General features: G+C 46.3%; 1 protein-coding gene across 1 annotated transcript in view; it reads right to left on the bottom strand.

Annotated features, from left to right (window-relative positions):
- WDR64 (WD repeat domain 64) overlaps window positions 1-22,941 on the bottom strand; it is a 1,979,698-nt gene that overhangs the window by 536,101 nt on the left and 1,420,656 nt on the right. The window contains exon 21 of the mRNA XM_069607651.1: window positions 4,228-4,333. Within this exon, the coding sequence (XP_069463752.1) occupies window positions 4,228-4,333 (106 nt within the window). The remainder of the gene's footprint in view (window positions 1-4,227; window positions 4,334-22,941) is intronic.

The following is a 22,941-nucleotide window of genomic DNA, read 5'->3' as shown; positions in this document are numbered from 1 at the left end:
AATTTGGACAATCTTTGATCTCTTTTGTGACATAGAAGGACGTGTCATAAGAGCTTGTGTTGTATGAACATGTGACGTAGGAGCATTTGCAGTAGGAGTGTGTGTCATAGGCACATGTGTCATAGGAGTGAATGTCGTAGAAGCATGTGTAGTAAGATTGTGTGTTATTGGAGCATGTGTCATAGTAGTCTGTGTCATAACGGTGTGAGATGTTATAGTGTGTCATAGCTGTGCCTGTCATAGGAGCACATCATAGGAGCTCACATTGCAGGAGTTCATGTTGTAGGTGCATGTGTCGTAGCAGCGTGTCATAGGAGAGCCCGTTTTAGGAATGTGCGCAGTAAGAGGGCGTGAAAGGGAACTCTAACATTGATGCTAGTTTTCAATACGTACAAGAGGCGTATATGACTTTTATCGTTCATACTTGAATGAAATGTACATCTCCTGAAAACTGAAATCAAACTCTGCCTTGACTTTGATGTGATTTTTCAGGGATGTAAATTGCTTACTGTACAAATTGGGAAACTCATACACCTCTTTGTACCATTTATATGAAAGATGCACATTCATTACATCTCCTAAAAACTGACACCAAAGTCAACCCTGACCATGATGTGAGTTTTCAGAAGATGCAAATTGTGTAATGTTCAAACTGTGAAATGCCTACGCCTCTTTGTACTGTTTGTGTGAAAGATGCACATTCATACTTTGCATGTGTCTTATAGGGATACATCTTAAAAGGTTATCTCAAAATTGGCCAACTCAATTTTCATTTTTTTTCTTCAGTGCACCAATTCATGACAATATCTAGGTGCATCTTCAAAATCCAAGTGTTCAATTTTGATATACTTGGCTCGAAAAAATATTTGTTTTCCCTAATGGAAAATCCCATTTTAAAACAACATCTTGTACAACATGAAGCCATCCATGAAGATGTTTGAAATTGTCCATTCCTTGGAGAATTACGGTGAAATATTTTCAGATGTTTTCATGAGTTATTAAGAACATTTAATTTCCTACACCACTGCCGCCCTGAAGGTGATACCTATGAGCCAAAAGAAATGCAATAATTCTATTGCTAATACATTTTCACTTGGTGGGTGAATCTGGCTGACTTTTCCCAAAGAAACGTTTTTCATGCCCCTTCCGCCCCCCACCCCTCTCCAAGTCTGAAAATGTTGGGAAAGATTTGCTAAAAAATAAAAAGAAAGTTATTAAGAAAGCTGTTTTGGCCTACTTGCATTAATTTTCCTTTAGAGAAAAAGTACATTTTTGGGAAAGCCAGACAAATTTGGACCAAATAAGAAACAGCTTGGGCAGGAAGCGTTGACTTGATTTCTGGGACTGGTTTGGAGTAAATACTTTCAGCAGTCTTTAAATATATTCACCAGGGAAGTGGGTGCTCCCTGCTACCAAAGTCTGTGCAGTAGGTGCATTAACATTTAAAATTGGGAGTTAGCAGAGTAAGGTTAGATTTACTTAGGCAATGCAAGTGCTAGCATGTCGATGGGTGCATAAATACAGCAGGATTTCGAAAACCGAAGTAAAATCCAACGTGAACAGCAATGCTTCATGAAGAAAAAGATTCATAGTGTGTCGCGGATGTAGCAGAAGTGAGATTGGCCTTGAAAAAAAAACAGTCGTTGTCTGTGCAAGTTAGAACAAAAGGAATGTAAGTGCAACAGTATTCCTCAGGCAGCATGAGCAGCCATGCGGAATACTGTTCAAAGGTTGCCATGTGTCGATGGAGGAACTGGAAAATTACACGGGTTGGCACGTGATTTGGTGAGAGATGACATCGCATTGAGAGAGTGGAAGTTAGGTAAAGAAATGTACAGGGGGCGGACAGTGCTTTTGGAGTTGAAATAGAGAAGTGTGAGGAAGAAGGGTAGCAGTTGGAGTCTGCTGATGGCTGTGGCTGGTGAGAACTCGGGGATCAGCTCATGGGTGTTGGTCTGACAAGGACGAGCAGAGGATACCAGTGTTATCTGAAAGGAGCCGGCTGGCGGCGAATATGAGGGAGGAAGGAAAATCATTTGGATGGTGAGTATACAAATAAATCAAGACATGAATTACCTCTTGCAGAATAATTGGTATGGAGTCAGATTTGACACAAAGCAGTGTTTATTGACCTTTAAGGTGCCAAAAGGTTAATGAGCAGGTTTTCTCTGAAGTTGAGTTGAAGATTTTCCATTTATTGCAGAAATTTAAAATATAACGAGCCATCCGATGACAGATTGGCAAGAGAGAGACACAGAAATTAGAAATACAAATGTTTGTATGTATTATTACAATAACCAACGAATGCAGAAGTCTAACCAATTGCTCACGTTATGAATGCCATGACAAAGTAAATATTGATTTGCACGTGTAGTTTCAAATAGCTGTTTCATGTGTAGAGGAGTTATGCACAACAAAATATTGAACAAAATTGGCTGATTCAAGTTGATGAGATTGCATATATATATATATATATACATATATATATATATATATATATATATATATATATATATATATATATATATTTATATATATATATATATATATTTATATATATATATATATATAGTACATAATTGCGAAAGTGTGTGGCAGACGTTATTTGCCTCTGGAAATGAACACATTAATGTTGTCATATTGCAGTACTAAGTCTACTAGTTTATAGCGAAGGACCAGAATGAAACAGAAAGATTGCCAAAGTGGAAGAGATAAGTTACTTCTTCCTCACTATCCTAGGAAGACAGGCCATAAAAAATTGCTGTGCAGCTGTGCTTTGTCACAGTAACATGGGGTGTAAAGAGCATGATAAAACCCCCCTTTGTCACCTACAACTAGTACAAAGCCCTCTGTTGTATTGTCCTAAGCAAACCACCAAGTATCCAATCTGGTTTGTTTTACTTTTCAGAGTATGTGCGCCTCAGGTTCGGCTGACCTCTATCAGCCCAGTTAACTTGCATAAGAGAATGTTGTTTTCTGGCCTCCTAAGGGCGCTTAAGGAATTTCTAGAGGTCAATTCCCTATATGCTTTCTCTACTTTTTTCATCTTTTCCTAATATAAAATTGCAGAAGGACTGCTATTTCTTGGCAAACTGGCCACTGAGGTGTAGTGATGGCCCCTTTAAGGCATCAGTAGACCCATGTTGTGTTATACATAGAGTGGGAAGGTACAATACATGTGACCAACTCCTTAATGTCATCTTCTATATCCTAAATGACAGCTTAACTGCACAATACTGCTATTCTGATACAAAGGTTCTCCCTTCAAGGGGGTCCCCCCAAATTGGAGGTTGTATCCTAATATACATTCTCCTCCTTCCAGCCTTCATGGGGAAATATTATTCTGATAGAGTGTCTCTCTTTAAGAGAGTTTTCATTTGGATATAGAGTATCCACCCTCCAGTGTGAGAGTTTATTCGGACACAGTTTCTCTCAGCAAGGGGGAAGGTTTTATTCTAATATAAAGTCTGTACCTTAACAGTGGTAGGGAATTTGTGATATGGACTCTTCTCCTTCAAGGGGGATGGTTGTATTCTGATACAGAGCCTTTCCCTTATAGAGGAAGGTTTTTTTTCTGATTCAGGGTCTCCCCATTCAAGGAGGAGGTTCCACATTATTTGAATACAGAGACTACCCATTCCTGAGTAGGCATTTCAAAAACCTTTCCTACATCAGAAGAGCTCGGGTGGACTGGTAAACAAAACAGGCCCTGGAAAGAATGTTCAAAGTGGCCTCATATTACGCATTTTGAGCAATCCCAACCCATTTCCCATAGGAAAATGTGGAAATAAAATAGATAACCACACAAAAGCTGCCCGTGAAGCGAAAGCCCACAGGGAAATCTCCAGAGCTCCCTGTTGGCTAGTCCACTCTTGCAGAAGAGACCCTGTATTAATGACATTGCTGGATGGAGAGGATGCAAAATGAAAGGAAATTCAGTTGTTTTCATGGGAGAGAAAATAGTTTTCAGGGAGAGAATCAGCTTCCGAATAAATCTTGCTGAGGTCTTTGTTATAGAAAAGGGTTTGTTTCCAGACACCACCTCATGTATATTGGCTAGGAGACTGCAACACAATGCTACTATGAGAAGGTGGACCTGAATATTGTGGTTGGTCGGTTTGTGAAATATAGGCTTCTGCATGTTGTGCCATCATTGCAAATAACCACTGGTAGTGTTTGTACTGATCATTATGAATGTAAAGTACACGCCAAAGACGACACCCTTACCTTTGTTTCCTGCTACTATCACACTGGCATTGGCATCAGTAGAGAGTGAAGTCAGAGGAGTTGGAGGGTGGTTCATAGTAGGCAATACTCGTCTGATTAGAACTCCCTGTTCAGACACAGATAGAAATCCTTTCACTAGCCAATCAACTTAATATCATCTACAGCACAGAAACAAAACGTGATGAGTATCAACAGATGCACTGACCCACAACTCTGATTCCTTCACAATCCAGCCAAACACAACATTATTTTCTGTATGGTTGTTATGATTTTGCACTGAGAGAAAACAGAACTACAAGGGCCAATGCACTACTCTCTGTCTTGGTTTATACCGTACACTATATCTTTTTCAGCTGTTGACGTTTTACTTGTGTAGCCAAATAAACGTTCCCTTATAATTAGACAAGTAATGTGTAATCCAGACACACATCTTGTGCTTGCCAATGAGTGATGCGGTTTCCTTTTATAGTAAATGTTAAATTTTTCACATACGTGTTGCAACTATTTTACAAATTACCTCTAATTGGGTGAGTGGGTGTTAACTTTTTTGTTTGTAAGTTAAGTCAAGTTAAGCAAGACATGTGTGAGCATATACTTTAACATCACTGATAACTGCAACAATTCCATTAGCACATTTCAAATAAGCATCAGTACTGAATTGTTGTACTTTGTGCAATCCTGATGCTTTCAGCAATAAACAAATTACTTACCTCTCATAATGTTCTTTTTGATGTGGTATCCTACAACAGGTTCATTTTAGATACTTCATAGGCAGCGACAGCTGGTACCAGAGAATCCTTCCCCAGCAAGTGGTTAGGTGGGCCTCTGCCTTGGGTCTCCTCAACGGGCGACTCCTTCTAAAGAAAGGAAGGTTGTACTCTTAAGGTGACTTTTCTCCCTAAAAAAGGTTGGATCAAGTGGCTTCACCGACAACATTTGGAACTTGCTGACCCTTATGGCTGAAGATTAAGCCTCTAGAAAAACAGTCTTGAGCATCAAGAGACTCAGTGAACAGGAATGTTGTGGAATAGGAGGACCATTTTTAAATCCCAAGGTAAGATTACATCTTTTTGGGAGGAAACATATTAATCAGCCCCCTCAACAACTAGATCATGGTTGGAAAAGTAAAAATATGACACCTCCTACCCCCTCCTCTGGCATCCTTTTAAATACAAAGACTGTTGCCAGCTAACCGTTCACTGTGCCAATTTGTGATCCCAACCTGGCCAGAGAAAAGCGACACTGCGATTCTTCAAAGGTTGAACAGGTGAGAGGGTCAAGATCCCTGTCCCAGCACCAAGTACAGAACCTCTGCAACAGGCAGTTGTGGATGATGTTGGTAGCCAGTCTGTGTGCAGAGAGGAGAACCTCCAAGACCTCCAGCAAACAACTGTCTCTGTGTCTCAGACTCTCAACTGACAGGCATTTAGGGTGAGAGTGCTGGATGTCAGGTGTAGGAATTGCCATCTGGATTGGCAGAAAAGATATGTTCTCTTCTGGAGATATTGAGGTGTCGAGAACAGATAGTCAAGCTGAGGAGATTGGAGTATGACATCCTCTAACCCCTGTCCTATGGGGCTATCAGGATCATCGTAGTTCTGGACCTCTGTAACCTCCTGAGAATCTGCTGGATACCAGGAATCGGTATGAATGCTTAGAAGAGATTGAAGTTCCAATCCACCAGAAACACATCTCCCATAGCAATTCCAGGGGACACTCACAGGAGCAGAATAGCACACACTTCCTGTTGATTCTGGAGGTGAACAGATCAATCTGTGGAGCTCTCTAAAAGTTCAAAGATTTCAGCAAGAAATTCCTGACACAACTCCTGCTTGTGGGAAACCACCCCTTGTCTGCTCAGGGCAACCACCATCACATTCTCTTCCTAGTGAGATGGGCTTCCAAAAGGAACATGTTGCTCTGCAAAGCCCAGACCAAAGCTGCATTGGTTCCTTCTACAGGAGCAGTGACCTGCACCCCACTCTCTTCATGGTTATGCATGGCCACACTGTTGTCTGTCAGAATCAGGCGCTTTGTCCCTGAATCGAAGGATAAAAAGCTGTCAGGGCTTGTCTGGTTCTGGCAGATGTTAGGCCAAAATGAACTATGTAAAATTGGTAGAGTGCCTTGCCCACCACAAACCTCAGGTACTTCCTGTGGCATTAATAAGTAGGCAGATGAAAATAAGCATCCTGAAGGTTCCTGTTCTGGAAGTCTAGGGCCTGAAGAATCTGTGCCAAAGCCAGCATCTTGAGTCCGTCTTTCCTCAGAAACCTGTTTGGCAGCCTGAAATCCAGGATGGAACAAACCTTTGTCCTTTTTGTGAACCAGAAAATTTGAGGAAGAACACCCCCTTCCCTGTTACCCCGATAGAAATGTCTCCATGGTTGCTTTCAGGATCTGGGTGAGATATCTTCCAAGACAGAATATCGTCATTGGTTTCTTGAGGAGTGAGAGGCAGTACCCTTGGGCAACTGTTTGTAATGCATACACGTGGTGACATACAACTCAGTGAAGAAAGCCGACATTTGTAACCCCACCAGTGGCAAGTGTTTTAGGGGCTCCTCAATAGAACTTTGGGGTAGCTGCTGCAAAAGGCATTGGGTTGGCTCTTTTGAGTTCCCCAGACTCCAGGAAGGTGCAATGACTTTCAGCACACTTTGTGGTCACAAAATGCATATTCCTTGGACAAAGGAAGGGTAATGCCTGAGCCCCGACCTCTGCCAATGATGTGAGGTCTGTGGAAAGGAAGGGGCCAGTGTCTGTTGAACTGTTTGTACGAGACACCTTGCTATTTAGATGCCTGGCCTTCTTAAGGAACTCATCCACTATAGTCAGAAAAAGTAATTTGCCATCAAAGGTTATGTCTATGAGTTTAACCTGCACATTGGGAGCAATCCCTGATGTGCTCATCTAGGAGTACTTCCTGGGAACTGACTCTGTCACTATAGCCTGGGTCACACAGTTTGCTTTGTTCAGACCAGTTTGGAGGGCCAGATATGCTGCTTCCTTACCACTAACAATTATAGAATGGAAGCCATCTCTCATCACCACCTCTGATACCACTTTCCAGAGGATATGTGTGTATTTAGCCAAGACAAAGACATGTGTTGATGGCCTTGTGTTTTTATAGGTAAACTTGGTCCAAAGATGCTGGTCTATATTTTCTTATGAACCATAGTGGCACAGCAGGGATGTTAGCACAAATCCAAAAATGGATTAGTGACCATTGGGTTGAGGGGCAGAAGATTTCCTTCCTGAGGATCCCTATTTGCAATATCAATTGGGTCATACCTTAAGGCATGTCTCGAAAGGTATATATAGCTATGACCACTTTCTCTGTCGTGCATCAAAAAGCTACACTCAGTGACTTTATGAAGATGGTACCTTAATGTCTAGGTCAGATGAAATGTCAAGCCCACCGGCATCTCAAAGGTCAGGAGCTAGCTCTGTAAGGCCCGGTTCATCAGCAATCAGTTCTTCAGGAGCCTGATCCCAGGTGAACCATAAGGATTTGAGACCAAATGGAATGAGGCCCCTTTCCAAGTGGTACAGCACTTGCATCTCCTCAAAGTAGTGCTCCCTCAAGGCAGGGCTGTAGAACCTGGTCTTCCTTTGAGAGTGGGAGAAAGTCTTCTCTGTTTAGTGTCGAGGTTGCTGAGGAAATGGCTTCCAGGGCCACCATGCTCCACTGTGTTGGTGTGGTGCTCCAAAGCATTTTTTCTTTGGGATGGAATTAGAGCCTTCCAGCATATGGATGCCACAGGTCGATGGAACGCCGTCAGCCGTTCATGGCACTTTGGGGCCTTCTCCATCTGGATCAGAGACATTGACACCAATTCTTGGGAAGAAATGTCAGCGATTGTCTGCATGAATGCCTCCCACTCTGGCAAAGAAGAGGCTGAAGGGCATTTTTTTGAATTTTAGGGGTTGTTATCGACATCGTCAAAGTGCAGTACCTGCACCGTTTGTAGAACTCTGCATTATATTTCTGAAATTACATTGTTTGAGAAAGAAATTCCTTGCAGAGAAGAGTGATCATGGTATATTGTGCTGAGCGCACAGAAACAGGGTAACTGTCATCACAGGGAATGATGTTCCCTATATGTGAGCGGAACGCCATCCATTCCAGAGCCTCTTTCCTTTACAGATTGGGAGCAGGTGCAAGTGGATCTAGGTCACCTGGCCTACGCCCTGCCCACCTGGTACCTTCCTGGTTGCCGCTTATTTTCCCTACTTAAGGAGCCCTCCTGGCTTAAGCCCCACCCACCTGGTGCCTTCCTGGTTGCCGCTTGTTTTCCCTACTTAAGAAGCCATCCAGCCTCTTTTCCTTTGCAGATGGGGCGCAGGTGCAAGTGGATCTAGGTCCCCTGGCCTAAGCACCACCCACCATCTTAGCCCTGCCTCTTTCTTTCTGTTCCTAACGCTTAGATCAAGTGCGTCTCTCACCCGGGCATCCGAAGCGAAGGGCAGATGAAGAAAAGGGCAATTCCTGTTAGGACCTGTTCGGACCAGGAGGACCCAGGACCCAAACCTGTGCCAAGACAGCAGGTAAGCATGCTCCAACATGGGCTTACTCCCTCTGTCCCCACAGGCCATCCTCACCATCATCAGGCAACACCAACATCAACTTCTCCAGTGCTGGGGGGAGGACAGATGCTCTGTGGCACAGTACATTGTGCATTTGTAAAAGTTATAGTCTCGCACTGCAGCGTGTGTGTGCGGATGGCTCGCAGCAGTGCCTCCCTGACTACGTGGTCCCTCGCATCTCCCTATCGCATGTGCCTCGCGCTCCCCCTTCCCCAGTCTCCTGCACCCATGTGTTCTCTTTGCTCTTCTTCATTGACTACTCTGTTTATTGTATTGCTTTGTGTTCTGCTGATTTGTTCTTACTTCTAGGTTTCCATTTTCGACTGCTTTGTTCTTTTATATATTGGTCTGTGTTCAGCTGTGCTCCACCCTCCTCTAGGTTCTCTTTTAATGACTGCTCTGTTCCTGATTCACTGGTAACCTGATTTGCTTACCATCAATTTTCCACTATTGTCTTGTCCCTTTCTGTCTTGTCTGCTTGTATCACTCCTTGTGTCCTCCCCTGGTGTCTCCCCCCCAACCGTTACCCTCCACCCCCACCTACTCTATGGTGCTCTCTGTTTCTCCTATCTTTTCAAACTGCTTCTCTATCGACTATCCTGCTCTCCTCACTAAGTCTGGAAGGAAGACGTTTAAAAAGGATATCCTGGTCTCCAACCCAGGCCTCCTGATCGCTGACACCTATACAAGTGCTTCTTGCGGACTCTCACTGACATCCTCTTTGTCGTTCCCTCACCAGACCCATGGACTTTTCATATGTTCTCTGTGATCTCTCCTTTCCTTTCTTCTCCTGTTGTCCCTTCTTCAGCTTCCTTGCCTCCCCCCTCTGCCTCCTCCTTGGCTACTTTGCCCTCTCCTCCTTCCTCTTCTGCCCCCCGTTGGGCTCCTTCTACACCTCCACAGGGCGTACTTCTGATTTGTACCCCTCCCCGGAAGTCTTTCAAGATTGGCAACCTTCTCCATATTGCCACTCTCAACTCTCGCTCAGCTGTCAAACACTCCTCTGACATCTGCCGCCTCCTGGAAGAACTTGATCTCGATGTCCTCTGTCTCACGAGACATGGTTCATGGCCAGCACTGTCACAAGCTTTGACACTCTCCTCCTTGATGGCTACAAGAACCTTTCTGCGCCCAGATCCAACCGTTCTAGAGGGGGTGCAGCCTTGATCTTCCCAGAGTGGATTCCTGCCTCTGCATTCCTATGCAGGCCTACTCCTCTTTCGAATGCGTTGCCTGCAGGCTCTCTCTCTCTCCTGGCCACTCTCTTCCCATAGCTACTATCTATCGGCCACCTGGTCAGATCACCACCTTCCTCTCTGAGTGGGTGGACCTCTCCTCCTACCCCATGGCCTCGAACACTCCGCTCCTCCTTCTTAGAGACTTTAACATCCACCTGGATGCTTCCTGTCCCTCCTCTGGACTCTTTCATGACCTCTGTGACTCTCTCTCTCTCTCTTTCTATTCTCCCCTCTGGCCCAGCTCACACTGCAGGGCACACTCTGGAGGTTATGATCTCCTCAGACCTCCCCCTCTCTATCCACCTCACCACTCCTCTCTCCTGAAGTGATCACTCCCCCCTTTCCTTCCATCTCCCCCTCTCCACCCCTCAGGCCAAGTCATCTCCAGAACTGCCACCCACATTCTTGGTCATCTGACCCATGAAGCATATGTCAGTTGAGGCTTTCGCCGCCACTTTCCCTCCCCCTCCTCCTCCTCTGGCTGACTCACATCCTGACACAGCCCTTTCCATGCTCCACTCTTCTATCTCTGATACTGTTGATGTTCTTGCCCCTGTCATTAGGATCCACTTGAAGCCCAAGCCAAGTACAACTCCAGGTATGACTTTGACCTCCTTACCCTTAAATGCAAGTGCAGGGTAGCTTTGAGGAATTGGCTAGCTTCCAGCACATTCTGCGACGCACTGGCCTGCCGCCTGCTCCAAAGGCAATACCGGCTCTCTGTCCGCACTAAGAAGAGAGCCCACATCCAAGCCTGCATCTCTGCGGCATCTAACAACTCGGCCAAAATCTTTAAAATCTGCAAGGTGCTGGCCAGTCCTGCTGTAGTCTCTACCTGTTCCTTCCCCTTCCCCTTCCAGGCCCTCTGTATGGTCCTGGATTCTCATTTCATCTCTAAAGCCAAGGACATCCTGTGCACTCTCTTGTCCTCCTCCTCCTTCCTCTACTCCCTCCTCTGCCTCCGGCCCCCATGTGGCCACCTCTCCTCCCTTTCCTCTGTTCTCACCAGACAAGGTTTCTAGACATGTCCGATCTATGAAAGTCTTGTCTTCCATGTTCTTCCAGAACCATCAAGAACCACATTGACACCCTCACTCCTGCCCCTGACATCTGCAACCACTCCTTCACCACTGAAGCCTCCCCTTGCCCCCTGAAGCACTCTCTTGTGCACCTTCTTCTCAAGAGACCCTCAGTCGACCCTTCAGCCGACCCCTCGTGCCCAGCTAACTATCGCCTGATCTCCACCACTCCTTTCCTTGGCAAATTCCTGAAAAAACAGGCCATCTCCCAGCTTAATCTTCATACTGAATCTGTTGGTTGTCTCAATGACCATCAGTCTGGCTTCAGAGCATCCAGAAGCATGGAAACTGCTCTCCTGAACATTTGTGAAGACCTGCTCTGTAACCTTGACTCTAATCTCCCCTCTGTCCTCATCTTACTCGATCTCTCTTCTGCCTTTGACACGGTCAACCATGCCATCCTGCTCAATCGTCTCTGTGATGACCTGGCTATCACTGATCAGGCCCTGACCTGGCTGACCTTGTTCCTCTCTGATTGACCCTCCCGGTCCTACTTGGGTCCTTCCTTTCCTCTATATCACTCTCTACCTGTGGTGTTCCCCAGGGGTCTAACCTCTCTCCTTTGCTGTTCAACCAATATCTGGTACCTCTAGCCCACAGCATTGCTGCTCCCTGGTCCAACTTTCAGTGCTATGCGGATGACACTCAACTCATTTTCAGGCTCCCCTCTGCCACCTCTTTTCCTTCTCACATCTCTGACTGTCTGTCTGCTATCCAGGAGTGGTGTGCCGCCAACGATCTCTGCCTTAATGCCAGTAAGAAAGGGTTTCTCCTCATCGGCACACCTGCACCCTCCTTTCCTGTCACTCTGGCCGGCCTGTCTTGGCCCTCTTCCTGCTCCCACCTCTGAGGCTAAGAACCTTGGGGTCATCTTTGACTTCACACTCTCTTTTCTCCTCACATTTCTGATGTCTCTAAGAAGTCAAACTACCAACTGCACCTCCTCAAAGGTATTCTTCCTTTCATCTCCTTCCCCCAGAAGCTCACTGTCTCTAGAGCTCTGGTTCTCTCTATGCTGGACCACTGCAACAGCCTATTTCTAAATCTGCCTGTTTCTACTCACCCGCCCTCTGCAACTCATCCAGAACAGGACTGCGAGACTTGTCCTTGGCCTCAAGTCCAGGGATCGTATCTCTTGAGCACTGAAATCTCTGCATTGGCTCCCAGTGGCTGTAAGGATTAAGTTCTCAAGACCCTCTGCATTGTCCACAACGCCTTTTGGGGCCTGAGTCCTCAACACCTCCAACTCTCTCTTCGTAAATACCTTCCTATTTGAGCTTTTTGCTCTCCACCTTCAACTCCCTCAGGGTCAGTCGCTTCTCCAAGCAATGAGTTGGTGGTAGATCTCTTTCTTCGGCTGGAGCCCACGTCTGGAATAGCCTACCTGTCTTTCTGAAACTCGAGGAGAACCATCTTCGGTTCCGGAAGCACCTCAAGACCTTTGCTTCTGACTTCTCGCTTCTTCTCCCACGCTGGTTTCCTGTCTGATACTGTACTGGTCACCTGGCTACCCTCTGATTTCGGGCCCAGGTCTCTATCCACCCAGTTGTACACCCGCACTGCCTGCCAGCAACCCTTGCACCTGGGTCTGTATCTGTAACCGTACAGTTCGCCTATCTGCACTTTTAGACACCTGCTGTCTGCACTTATTGTTATTGTTTTGATCCCATGTACTGCAATGTCCCCTCCCTTTTCCCCCGGCACTCTCCTCCCTCCTTTCCACTTGCGCAATCACAATGTCACTTGGCCTAGTAAGATCGCTGTCTCTGTCTTCCCTCTGTTCCCCCTTCCTTGCCTCGTCATGCCTTAAAACACTTGTGTATATGCGCGTTACAAATGCCATATCATATAATATCAAGGAGTGGACCATTAAAAGGAGTCGGCACCAAGGCACACCTCGCCCAATGCTGGTGACCAATTCTACGGTTCAAGCTGTTATTGTCTATGAAGTGTATGAGATGAGGAATCTGTGGGAGGACACAATCCATTACAAACATAAATACTGAGAATAATCACACATCTTAAACCAATGTTTGTCAGTCATGTCAAAAAATGTATTTCAAGTGTTTTGGATCAATATGTAAAAGAGTCAGAACGGAACTCATTTGACAACATACACAGTCACATATTTGTATTTGTATTTCATTTCAGATTTATAAAGCGCTTTAAGCCAAAGCTCTGTACATAGATTAGAAAATGGTACAAAAAATGAAAATGCAAATGACAAAATTAAGCACTCAACCTTGTGACTCAGTTTCAAAAAGATGTGTCTTCAGAGAAGTACAAAATAAAGAGTACATGGAAATAGAACGGAGAGAAAGTGGGAGAAAATTCCAATGAGAAGGTGCTAACAATGAAAAAGAACGCAAACAGGATTTAGCATAGGGTGGACGAGGTATTACCAGAAGAAATTGAAACTGGGAGCAAAGAGAACAAGTCGGAGTATAAAAAGAAACCAGAGAAGAAAGATAGGTTGGCGCAAGACCGTAGAGAGATTTAAAGACTAAGCACAGAAAATAGAATTTAAGATGAGAATGAAAGGAAAGCCAACCAAGAGTAAAAAGCGAAGGGGTGATAGAATCATGTGGAGGAAGGAAATCTAGAAGACAAACAGAAGCATTGAAGACTGATTTCAATGGGTCAAGGTGAGAGAGAGAGAAAGGCCAAATAAAGAAACAGAACAATAGAACATTTGAGAAAAGATTAGTGAGGAAATCAAAAGTTTAGTAGTGTCAAAAGTTAAGAAAGGGCAAGACTTACGAATGTTAAATAAGTAATAACGACAGGCTCGAGAGGATAGTGAAATATGATTCATAAAAGATAGTTCAGAATCAAAGTAAAGTCCCAGGTTATAGGCTGTCAAGGACATAGGAAGCTGAGAAAGAGGAAACGAAATTAACGAGGGAGGAAGAGGAGATGGAATAGTACGGGACGTCAAATAGTACGGGACGTCATTTCACCAAAATGCTAGTGGTAGCGGAAGTGACATCACATGACCCTTGACCTCTGATGATTTCACAGGAAGTGATGTCATTTGACCCACCCTGAAGTGACCTCACGGGAAGGGATGGAACATGGCCTTTCACCCCTTGACAAAACAGGAAGTGGCATCATTTAGCATTGTTCCTAAGTACACTATGAAATATATGGTTACAACATAACTGTAATATAATAAACATTTAATGCAAATGGATGACCCTATATATTGTTAATATCAGTGTGTCGAAGGCCAAATGATAATGATGTGTTATAATATAGCACTTGCGCTTTATATAGAACAGATATACAGACAATATCACCCAACCTGTGTGGGTACTCATTTATCAACCTCAGAAGGAGGAAAGGCTGAGCTGGCCTTGCCAGGAATCGAACCTACACATTACACACACATCACAGCAGCAAGCGCTCAACCCAAGCTATCTTACTGGCTAAAGCTAGCTTACTGGCTATAGAAAAATGAGCAATTATGGGCCTGATTCATGAAGTGTTTCATAATGGTGCAATCCCATAGGGAAACGTTCCAGGAATCAGGCCCTATATATCTAAATGTTCCTAAAGTCAGAAAGCAAATTACACTCTGTAGTGGATACCACTAAACTGGTAACTGAGATTTAACGGCAAGCCAGTTCATCTGCAGGTCTGGTGCAAAGTTGGCCATATGTCAGGCCTGCGAGATCTACTTTCAGGCTTCAGAGGTTGGCAAAATACATATCATTAGGAGGGTTCATAACCTCATAACCTTCATAACCGTGTATTAAAGAATTTAGAGTAGGGTCGAGAAAGCAGCACACTCACACGGCATCCCATACTCTGGGCACTTGTTACCTCTTACATGCAAACAAACATCCTGAACAGCATGCCATGGAGATAGGAAAAGATAGACACATTATAACAAAGCACTAATTGTGGCACAATGAAATCAAGGGCCACTTTATGTGCTATGGTCAAACATTTCTACACTGAACACAAGCTTACAGGCACGCAGATTTTGTCAAGTGACCGAGGACGCCGATCGTAACAGAGACAATGGCAGAAAAAGACATGTTATAACTGCAACTTGTGACAAGCAAAATACAGGGCCTGATTCACAGAAGCGTTTTATAGTGGCACAATTCCATCGGAAAACGCTCTGTGAATCAGGCCCATAGTCCAAAATGGATGCTTATTCTTTTTTTTAAAAACTTTTATTTTTATTGGCAGAGGTTTACAGCAAATAGACATGTCAGAGCATCCAATAAAGTCGATACATGCAAGAGACACAATGCGTCATCAGGTAAAATAACACATGCACAGTAGGAGAAGCAGACAGATGTGGGACATCGTACTATTTGGAATCAATCTTGTGGGACAGGGGGTGAGTCATTATTAGATGTATTCTCCTCCTGACTGATAAGGTAGCTATTAAAGGAAGACCATGGGCCTCATTACATGGTAGGCGGTAGCCATGGCGCTAATAGCGCCATGGCTATCCCCTTACTGCATTCCGGGTCCGTGTTCCTGGAATAGGGACTTACCGGGTCATTCCGACCTTGGAGGACCCGGCAAGTCCCCATTCCGGGAACCATTCCCCATTCCCATTTGAGCCCTCATAGGGCTCAATGGGGAAGTAGCTAATAACGGTACCGCAATTTGCGGTACCGTTATTAGCTCTGAAGTCCCTTAACGGGTCCCGTCCTTAACACCAGGTCAGACCTGGTGTTCAGGAAGGGACCCGCTAAGGGACCTCGTAGTAGGGCGGTAAGGGATTACCGGCACCGTGTAATGAGGCCCCATATGTTTCTGGGGCGAGAACGATCGGGGGGCATGTTGAGATATTCTTCTTCACAATTCTGGGCCCAGGCAAGTGTGTTGACCATTTCTGGAAGGTAAGGGGGGGAGGGGTTCTTCCAACAAGGTAATACACACTTCTTTGCTATCATGCAGCCTATGTTCAGAAATGTAGCCATATGTCTAGCCTCACCGTCATTCCACACCCCAAACAGCACCCCCAGCAGATCGGGGCCAATCACTGTGCCAGTGATGTCTGTAAGAGCCCTCAAAACCCCATCCCAGAAGTCTCCCAATATGTAGCATGTCCAAAACATGTGTAGATGGTCAGCGCCCTGTGACTTGCAGCAAGCACATGTGTGTGTGGTGGTGCGAACAAATTTAGAGATCTTGAGGGGAGTGTAATACAACCTGTTCAGTAGTTTGAACTGCATGACTCAGTAACGGAAGTTGAGGGATACTCGATTAGTGTGGGAGCACATCTTTTCCTATAATTGGTTGGTGACCTCCAGAACCCAATTCATCGGCCCATTCTGTACGTGCTCTGGAAGGCCGGACTGGAGTGGCACCCAGTAGTATTTTTTATAGCGAGGAGACAATGCTGTGGGTACTGCTTGAGTTGGCAATGTAAGCGATTTCCCGCGTATCAGGAGGCTCATCAGGGAAAGTGGACCATCGAGCACGGAAGGCAGCACAGAGCCTATAATATTGTAACAACTCAAGTGCAGACCCGGAGTGGCCCTGTCTCCATGTCTGTGGATCAATGAATTTCCCGTCTGGAAAGAGGTCAGTGAGCGCCTGGTAGCCTAGCGCCCCCCACCGGTGGGCCAGGGCCACATCATGTTTGGGCTCTAATCCTGGGAATCTCCATATGGGGAGCCATTTACAATAGGGGTAAGCTACATCAGTAGCCGTCAATAGACGGCCCCAAGCCAGCAGGGTAGTTGCCACAGGATCAATGGGGGAATCCAGAATCTGGAACTCAGTACCAGTAAGTGGCATATTGGGCCTGTGCGGCCATCCAGTACAGTAGTAGGTCAGGGTCCGTGAATCCTCCATTCTCAAATGAGAGCGTCATATCGGACCATTTTTTAACGTACCGCACCCGAATGCCATAGGAACTGAGCACATGATTTGTGTAGTTGTGTGAAGTATTGTTTCCCAGGCCAGATGGATACATTGCTAAAAATGTAGAGCAATTTGGGGACTAGGACCATCTTAATGAGGGAGAGTTTCCCAGCGAGTGATAGTGGGAGATGGCACCACCATGTCATTTTTGATTCAGCAAGTTTTTCTACAGCCAGGTAGTTAGTTATCTGCTAGCTGGGTGGGTTTGGATAGAGACATTCGGACACTCAAGTACTTAATGCCGCTGGGGGACCAGCGGAGCGGATACTCAGAGTGAGGTTGCTGGGTGGAGTCGGTAAGTGGGAGGATTTCAGATTTTGAATAATTAATAGTAAAGCTCGGTAGGGTGCCCACACGTGTGATATCTCGTAGTATAGGGTCCAAATGGGTGGCGGGATCCCTAATGTATAATAATACGTCATCAGCGTACAGGGATATTATCTCTGGGGAGTCTTTCAATCGTATTCCCCTGTGGGAATGGCACGCTCTGATGTGGTCTGCCATTGGTTCTATAACCAGCGCAAAGAGGATCGGGGAGAAAGGGCAGCCCTGTTGAGTACCTCTGAAGAGTGTGAATAGTGTAGATGTCAGGGAATTGACCTGGATTCTTGCCATCGGGGTAATGTACAGAAATGTAATGTATCCATTAATGTTGAGGCCAATCCTCATTGTCTCTAGGACCAGCCACATATATTTCCATGAGACCATATCAAATGCCTTTTGAGCATCAAGCGTGACCACAATGGCACTCGCGTCCTGGTCGATTCTGGTCATGACATTGAAGAGACACCGGATGTTATGTGAAGTGGATCTCCCGGGTACAAAGCCAGCATGGTGTTCGGGGACCAGGTGTGACATGATTGGAAGGAAGCGATTCGCTATAACTTTAGCGAAGATCTTGGTGTCAATGTTCATGAGGGAGAGGGGCCTATATGAGCCGCACTAGTTGCTAGGTTTGTCGGGTTTGAGCAATAGTATTATAATGGCTTCATGCAGGAAGAGGGGGAGAGCAGATACCTGAAGCGATTTCTCCCAGATCTCCAGTAGTTTGGGAGCTAGAATAGCCACATGCTCCTGGTAAAACTCGGGAGTGAGTCCATCAAGGCCAGGTGCTGTGCCCTTCGGGAGGTCCGAAATGGCCTTGACTATTTTGTCCAGCGGGATCCGGTAGTCCAGTTGGTCTCTGGTAGAAGAGGAAATATATGTCATGGGAATCTGATCAGGAAGGTCTTGCATGTGCTGTTCTCTGTGTTTGGGGGGCAAAGCATACAGATTAGTATAGAATTCAGTGAAGATGTCTAGTATTCGCTGGTTCGACCATTGAGGAACACCCTGCGCATCCCTGACCGACACAATCCGGGCTTGTCCCACGTCCCCTCTCATTAATTTCACAAGTGTTCTGCCAGGTCTTTCCCCATCCGCATATTTACGTGCAGCCTGTGGGTGGCTAAAATATCGAACCTCCCTAGTGGCGTGCGTTTGGAATACCTTAAGTTCCTCATTGATTTGAGCGAGTTTGGCAGGGTCATTTGCTGACGAACAATCCTGTTCCAAGTCTCGCAGTTTGGATTTGGAGCGATTAAGCTCATTTCATATGGTTTTTAACACCCCTGCCTCCCTTGAGATGGATATTCCTCTGATGTATACATTGAAAGCGTCCCACCGGACCCCAGCAGTAGTGGCTTGTAGGGAGTTGCATTCGAAAAAAGTCTCGATGTCCACTAATATGTCAGCCTTGAAGACTATGTCGAGGAGGGCAGCGGACTTGAAGCGCCACATACTGAAAGTAGGCACAGGAACACCCAACTCTACAGACAGGGTGATCGGGGCATGGTCAGACAACGTACGGGTGAGTATCTGCGCTTCGATAATCTTCCCCAATAGGATGTCCAGTGATGCACTTTGTACGTGTAATCTGCGTGCAGCCTGTGATAGAGGTCTGGGTGCAATTCCGGTCCTATCCAGACCGGTATCGAGAATCAAGTTCATAACACCTCCCCAAATGATTGGTGTACCCACATACCCCAGAAGTATTGAGGCAATGTTATCAACAAAGTCTGGGGTATCTACATTGGGACCATAAGTGTTAACAAGAATATATTCCCTGTTCACTAACGTGCAGTGCAATGCAATATATCTGCCCTCGGGGTCAATATAGTCCTTATGGAGTGTGAACTTAATAGATTTATGAATCAAGGTCAGCGCTCCCCTAGCTTGTGTGGAGTAGGACGTGTAGAACCTATTGGGTCCCCAGGATGGTGCAATGTGCATCGCCAAGCTGCCCATGGAGTGCGTTTCAAGCAGCATAAGTATTTTAATAATGATTTTTGCAGGACTTGAAGTTAGTTAGTCCCCGGATATTCCAGGACATTATTTTTGTAGGCATTCCATTGTCCTAAGGTACATCCCAGCTAATGTGTCCCAGCGTGCCTCTGCAAGTGTAATTGTTTGTGCCAGTGTGCCCCGACATGACCTGGAATACTGATCTGCCTCTGCCATTTTCAATAAAACTTCCCTGAACAGCACCACCCACCTCTCTTACCATCCAGTCGCAGCTGGCAATGAACCCCCCCTATCCTCCTCCAACCAATAACAATATCCCCCTCTAAACAAGTGAAAGCAGGCCGATCCCAACATGGACCAATCGTGCTATGGGCCCAACAGGGGCCAACCCCTAACAATTCCACTACAATAGCCATTGCAACCGCAGTGGGGAGTGCTGTTGCCGTGCATCCAACCAGAGCAGAAGTAATGATGTACCAGGAGTGGTACTATAGATCGGCAGTATAAACAATTTGACCACATTTTACCATTCCACCAGCGGTGGCAATGAAATAGAACCAAAGCAGCTGGAGGTATGGGCCTGCAATTCAAATAGCTCAGATAGATCAGAACACAGCTTTAAGTGAGAGTATACTCAGAAGCAATACTATGACAGGTACATAATTGATCAAGAGCACCTGATATCAGTGCTAGTGATAGAGTGTGCCCTAATTAGGATGGAATTCATGCATACGGGGAGGGAGCAGCGGCTATGACGCTGCTGCCAATACAGAGATTAAAGGATTCTGAGTGCATGAACCTTAGGGAGTCTGAGAGTGGTTAGATAATAGGTCAATCATTGTCCATAAGATCATCAGCCGGGTTGTTGAGCGGTATCTGTGACCCAATGAACTTCACTGCTTCATTAGGGACAGTGAAAGAATAGAGTTTCTCCCTGAAAGTGAACTTCAGCTGTGTCGGAAACAGTATTGCATAGGAGATGTCACATTCACGCAACATTTTTTTCACACCAAGAAATTGACGTCTCTCCTGCTGTATGCTCACAGAAAAGTCAGGAAAGATCCGGACTATTTGAGAGCCGAGGCGTAGTTCCCCTTTCTCACGTGATAGGCGGAGAATAAGATCTCTGTCTCTATAATGAAGTATTTTAGCGATAATTCTTTTTTTTTAAATTGTTTTAGCTGAGATTAGTCAACTTAACAATTTTTATACAATTATATCAAAAAGATAAGTGACAAACCAAAAGGAAGAACAAAATAATCATAAAATTCAGAGTTTAAAACATATACATAATATTATACTTATTATCAAGTTTACATAAAAATAAAAAGTTATACAGCATCACAATTCATTGAATTTCCTTCCATAAGGATATTTAGCTCTGTTATTTTAGCGATAATAGGTCTAGGGAAGTCCCCGGGCTTGGGTCGCGGGGATAGGGCCTGGTGTACCCGCTCCACGGTGAAGAAGGGGGACAGATTGGGATTGTCCAGCAACTCCTTAAGCAGGTTCTCAACAGCTAGCTCCATGCGGCCCTTGGGGGTTTTTCAGGAATGCTGATAATACGTATGTTGTTCCTACACGATCTAGATTCCAGGTCTTCGCACTTGTTCTTGACAAGTGTCATGTCACGTGTAAGAGAGGCAACCGTGTCCTGGAGAGTGTGTAAACTGTCTTCATTAGCACTAATCCTAGATTTTGCTTCAGTGATTCTGGTCCCAACATGATCAAGTTGGGACTTAAGTGATGCAACGTTAGCATTTATATCATCCAACTTTTCATGGAAGGAGGCGAAGTTTTTAGCCATCAATCCCATCATCGCCATAAGGTCAGGAGCTGGAATGCTCGGGGGTAATGGAGGATCTTCCTGATTAGATGACGCTTGACCCTGATCTGATCGAGGTGCCGCCTTGGCATTCTTATCCATGGTGCCCGTTTTATTGGCACCTTGGTATTTGTTAGACATTTCAGGACTGTTGAAGAGGAGGTGGGACCCGGATGGTCGACGTCAAGAGATAGGATCTGTTTCAGTGATCCGTGTGGGGCCTGGTGATGTCCAATGGTGATGGGCGTGAAAAAATGTGGATTCGGGACAGGATCAGAGAGCATGTTAGTGGCCGGCAGTAGGTGGCGTGCCGACTCTGACACCTCCAGGGCTGAAGGATGCGTAGCGATGGAAACAGCAACGTGACGGTGTAGGCTGGGCTGCGATCCGCTGCTCAGCGTATGAGATTGAGAGTGAGCCGGGTCACCGGGCAGCTTATTGAACAGTGGAAGGAGCCTCACACAGGTATATGCCGTCCACAGCTAAGGAGTCTTGACAAGTTGTAGATCTGCAGGTGTATGGCCAGGCCAGTGCTGATGTCGGCATAGAAGAATGGCACATATGAAGGCAATAAAGGTGCACACACCAGAGCCCGCCAGGCACAGCTGTGAGGGGTTGCTTGTGGCTTCAACTGGCACTGAGGGGCCACAGGAGGATAAATGCACGGGCTCTGAGCAGAACAGGAGGCGCCCAGGAGGAGCCACAGGAGTCGATGAGGTGAATGTGTGGAGGACCAGCAGAGCAAGGGAAACGCAGTAGCGACCCGCAGTAGGAACGGGGGAGAGCAGTGTTCTGATGCTTAGCACCTACTCACGCTCACTCTGTCCATTCGTGTTCCGTTTCTGCACAACAGGAGATGCCAGTTAGGGGCCGGCAGGCTTGTCATGCATTTGTGAGGGGCCCATCAAGCAATACAGGGGGAGTGGACAATAGAATGTCGAGAAAACAGGTTTCCTTGATAGTCAAAGTTGTGGTCACTAGTGTAGCACAAGTGTGTTATTGCACCACTAGATGAGCAGGTTATCCCAGGCAAGCGTTCTGTGACTCTGTGGTAGCCTGGGAAGGCTACAGGGTGGTGTACAGTGCTGCTCCCTGACAGACCTCCAATAAAGTGTGCCGCAGGGAAGTGGGGGCTCCAATAGTGTGGTCTTCAGGCCCCTCCACCCATGCTACTCAGGGGGAGCAGTGAAACATGTGGTCTCCGGGCCCAGGGTGGCTAGAGACGTGTGTAAATGCCAGGTGTGAGGACAGCACCCCAGCAGTCGCTGTGCTCTGCGCACAGAGAGGCTCAATGGACGGGTGGTGCAGGAGCCACAGGGGCGGGTTCCCGCCGCACTTAGGGGGGATTGCCGCATGGACTCCCCCAGCACGCCACCGCCCGAAGGAGCGGTCTTGCCAGCCCGCAGGGGTTATGCTGCAGTGAGGCACAGGCAGGGGCACGGGCAGCTGCAACTGGGTCGGCGGCGGTCAACAGGGTCTGATAGAACCACCAGCGGTGGCACCCCGCCTCCCGCCAGCGCACTCACCTGTGGAACGGTCAGGTCGGCTATGGCTCCGAGGGGTCCAGGCAACGTCCTCCAAGGCAGCGGTAGGGGCCATGGCTTGTCTCCGCACAGCAGGGTAATCCACAGCACGGGGAGGTCCGGGTCGCCCGCCTCCAGTTCGGGCATTCCCGCTGCAGGACAGCAGATATGCCCGCTCCACGGTCCGCGGCAGCACTTTCAGATGGGGACAGCAATCATCGGCATCACGACCGCAGTCGCTCGCTTCAGGGCTCTCCAGGTGCATGCGCAGACAGGAATCG

This window comes from Ambystoma mexicanum, chromosome 4q, assembly GCF_040938575.1.
Source record: "Ambystoma mexicanum isolate Mex_15411 chromosome 4q, UKY_AmexF1_1, whole genome shotgun sequence".
NCBI classification, from domain to species: domain Eukaryota; kingdom Metazoa; phylum Chordata; class Amphibia; order Caudata; family Ambystomatidae; genus Ambystoma; species Ambystoma mexicanum.
The sequence above is the reverse complement of the archived record's forward strand: the minus strand, read 5'-3'. Positions and strand labels throughout refer to the sequence as shown.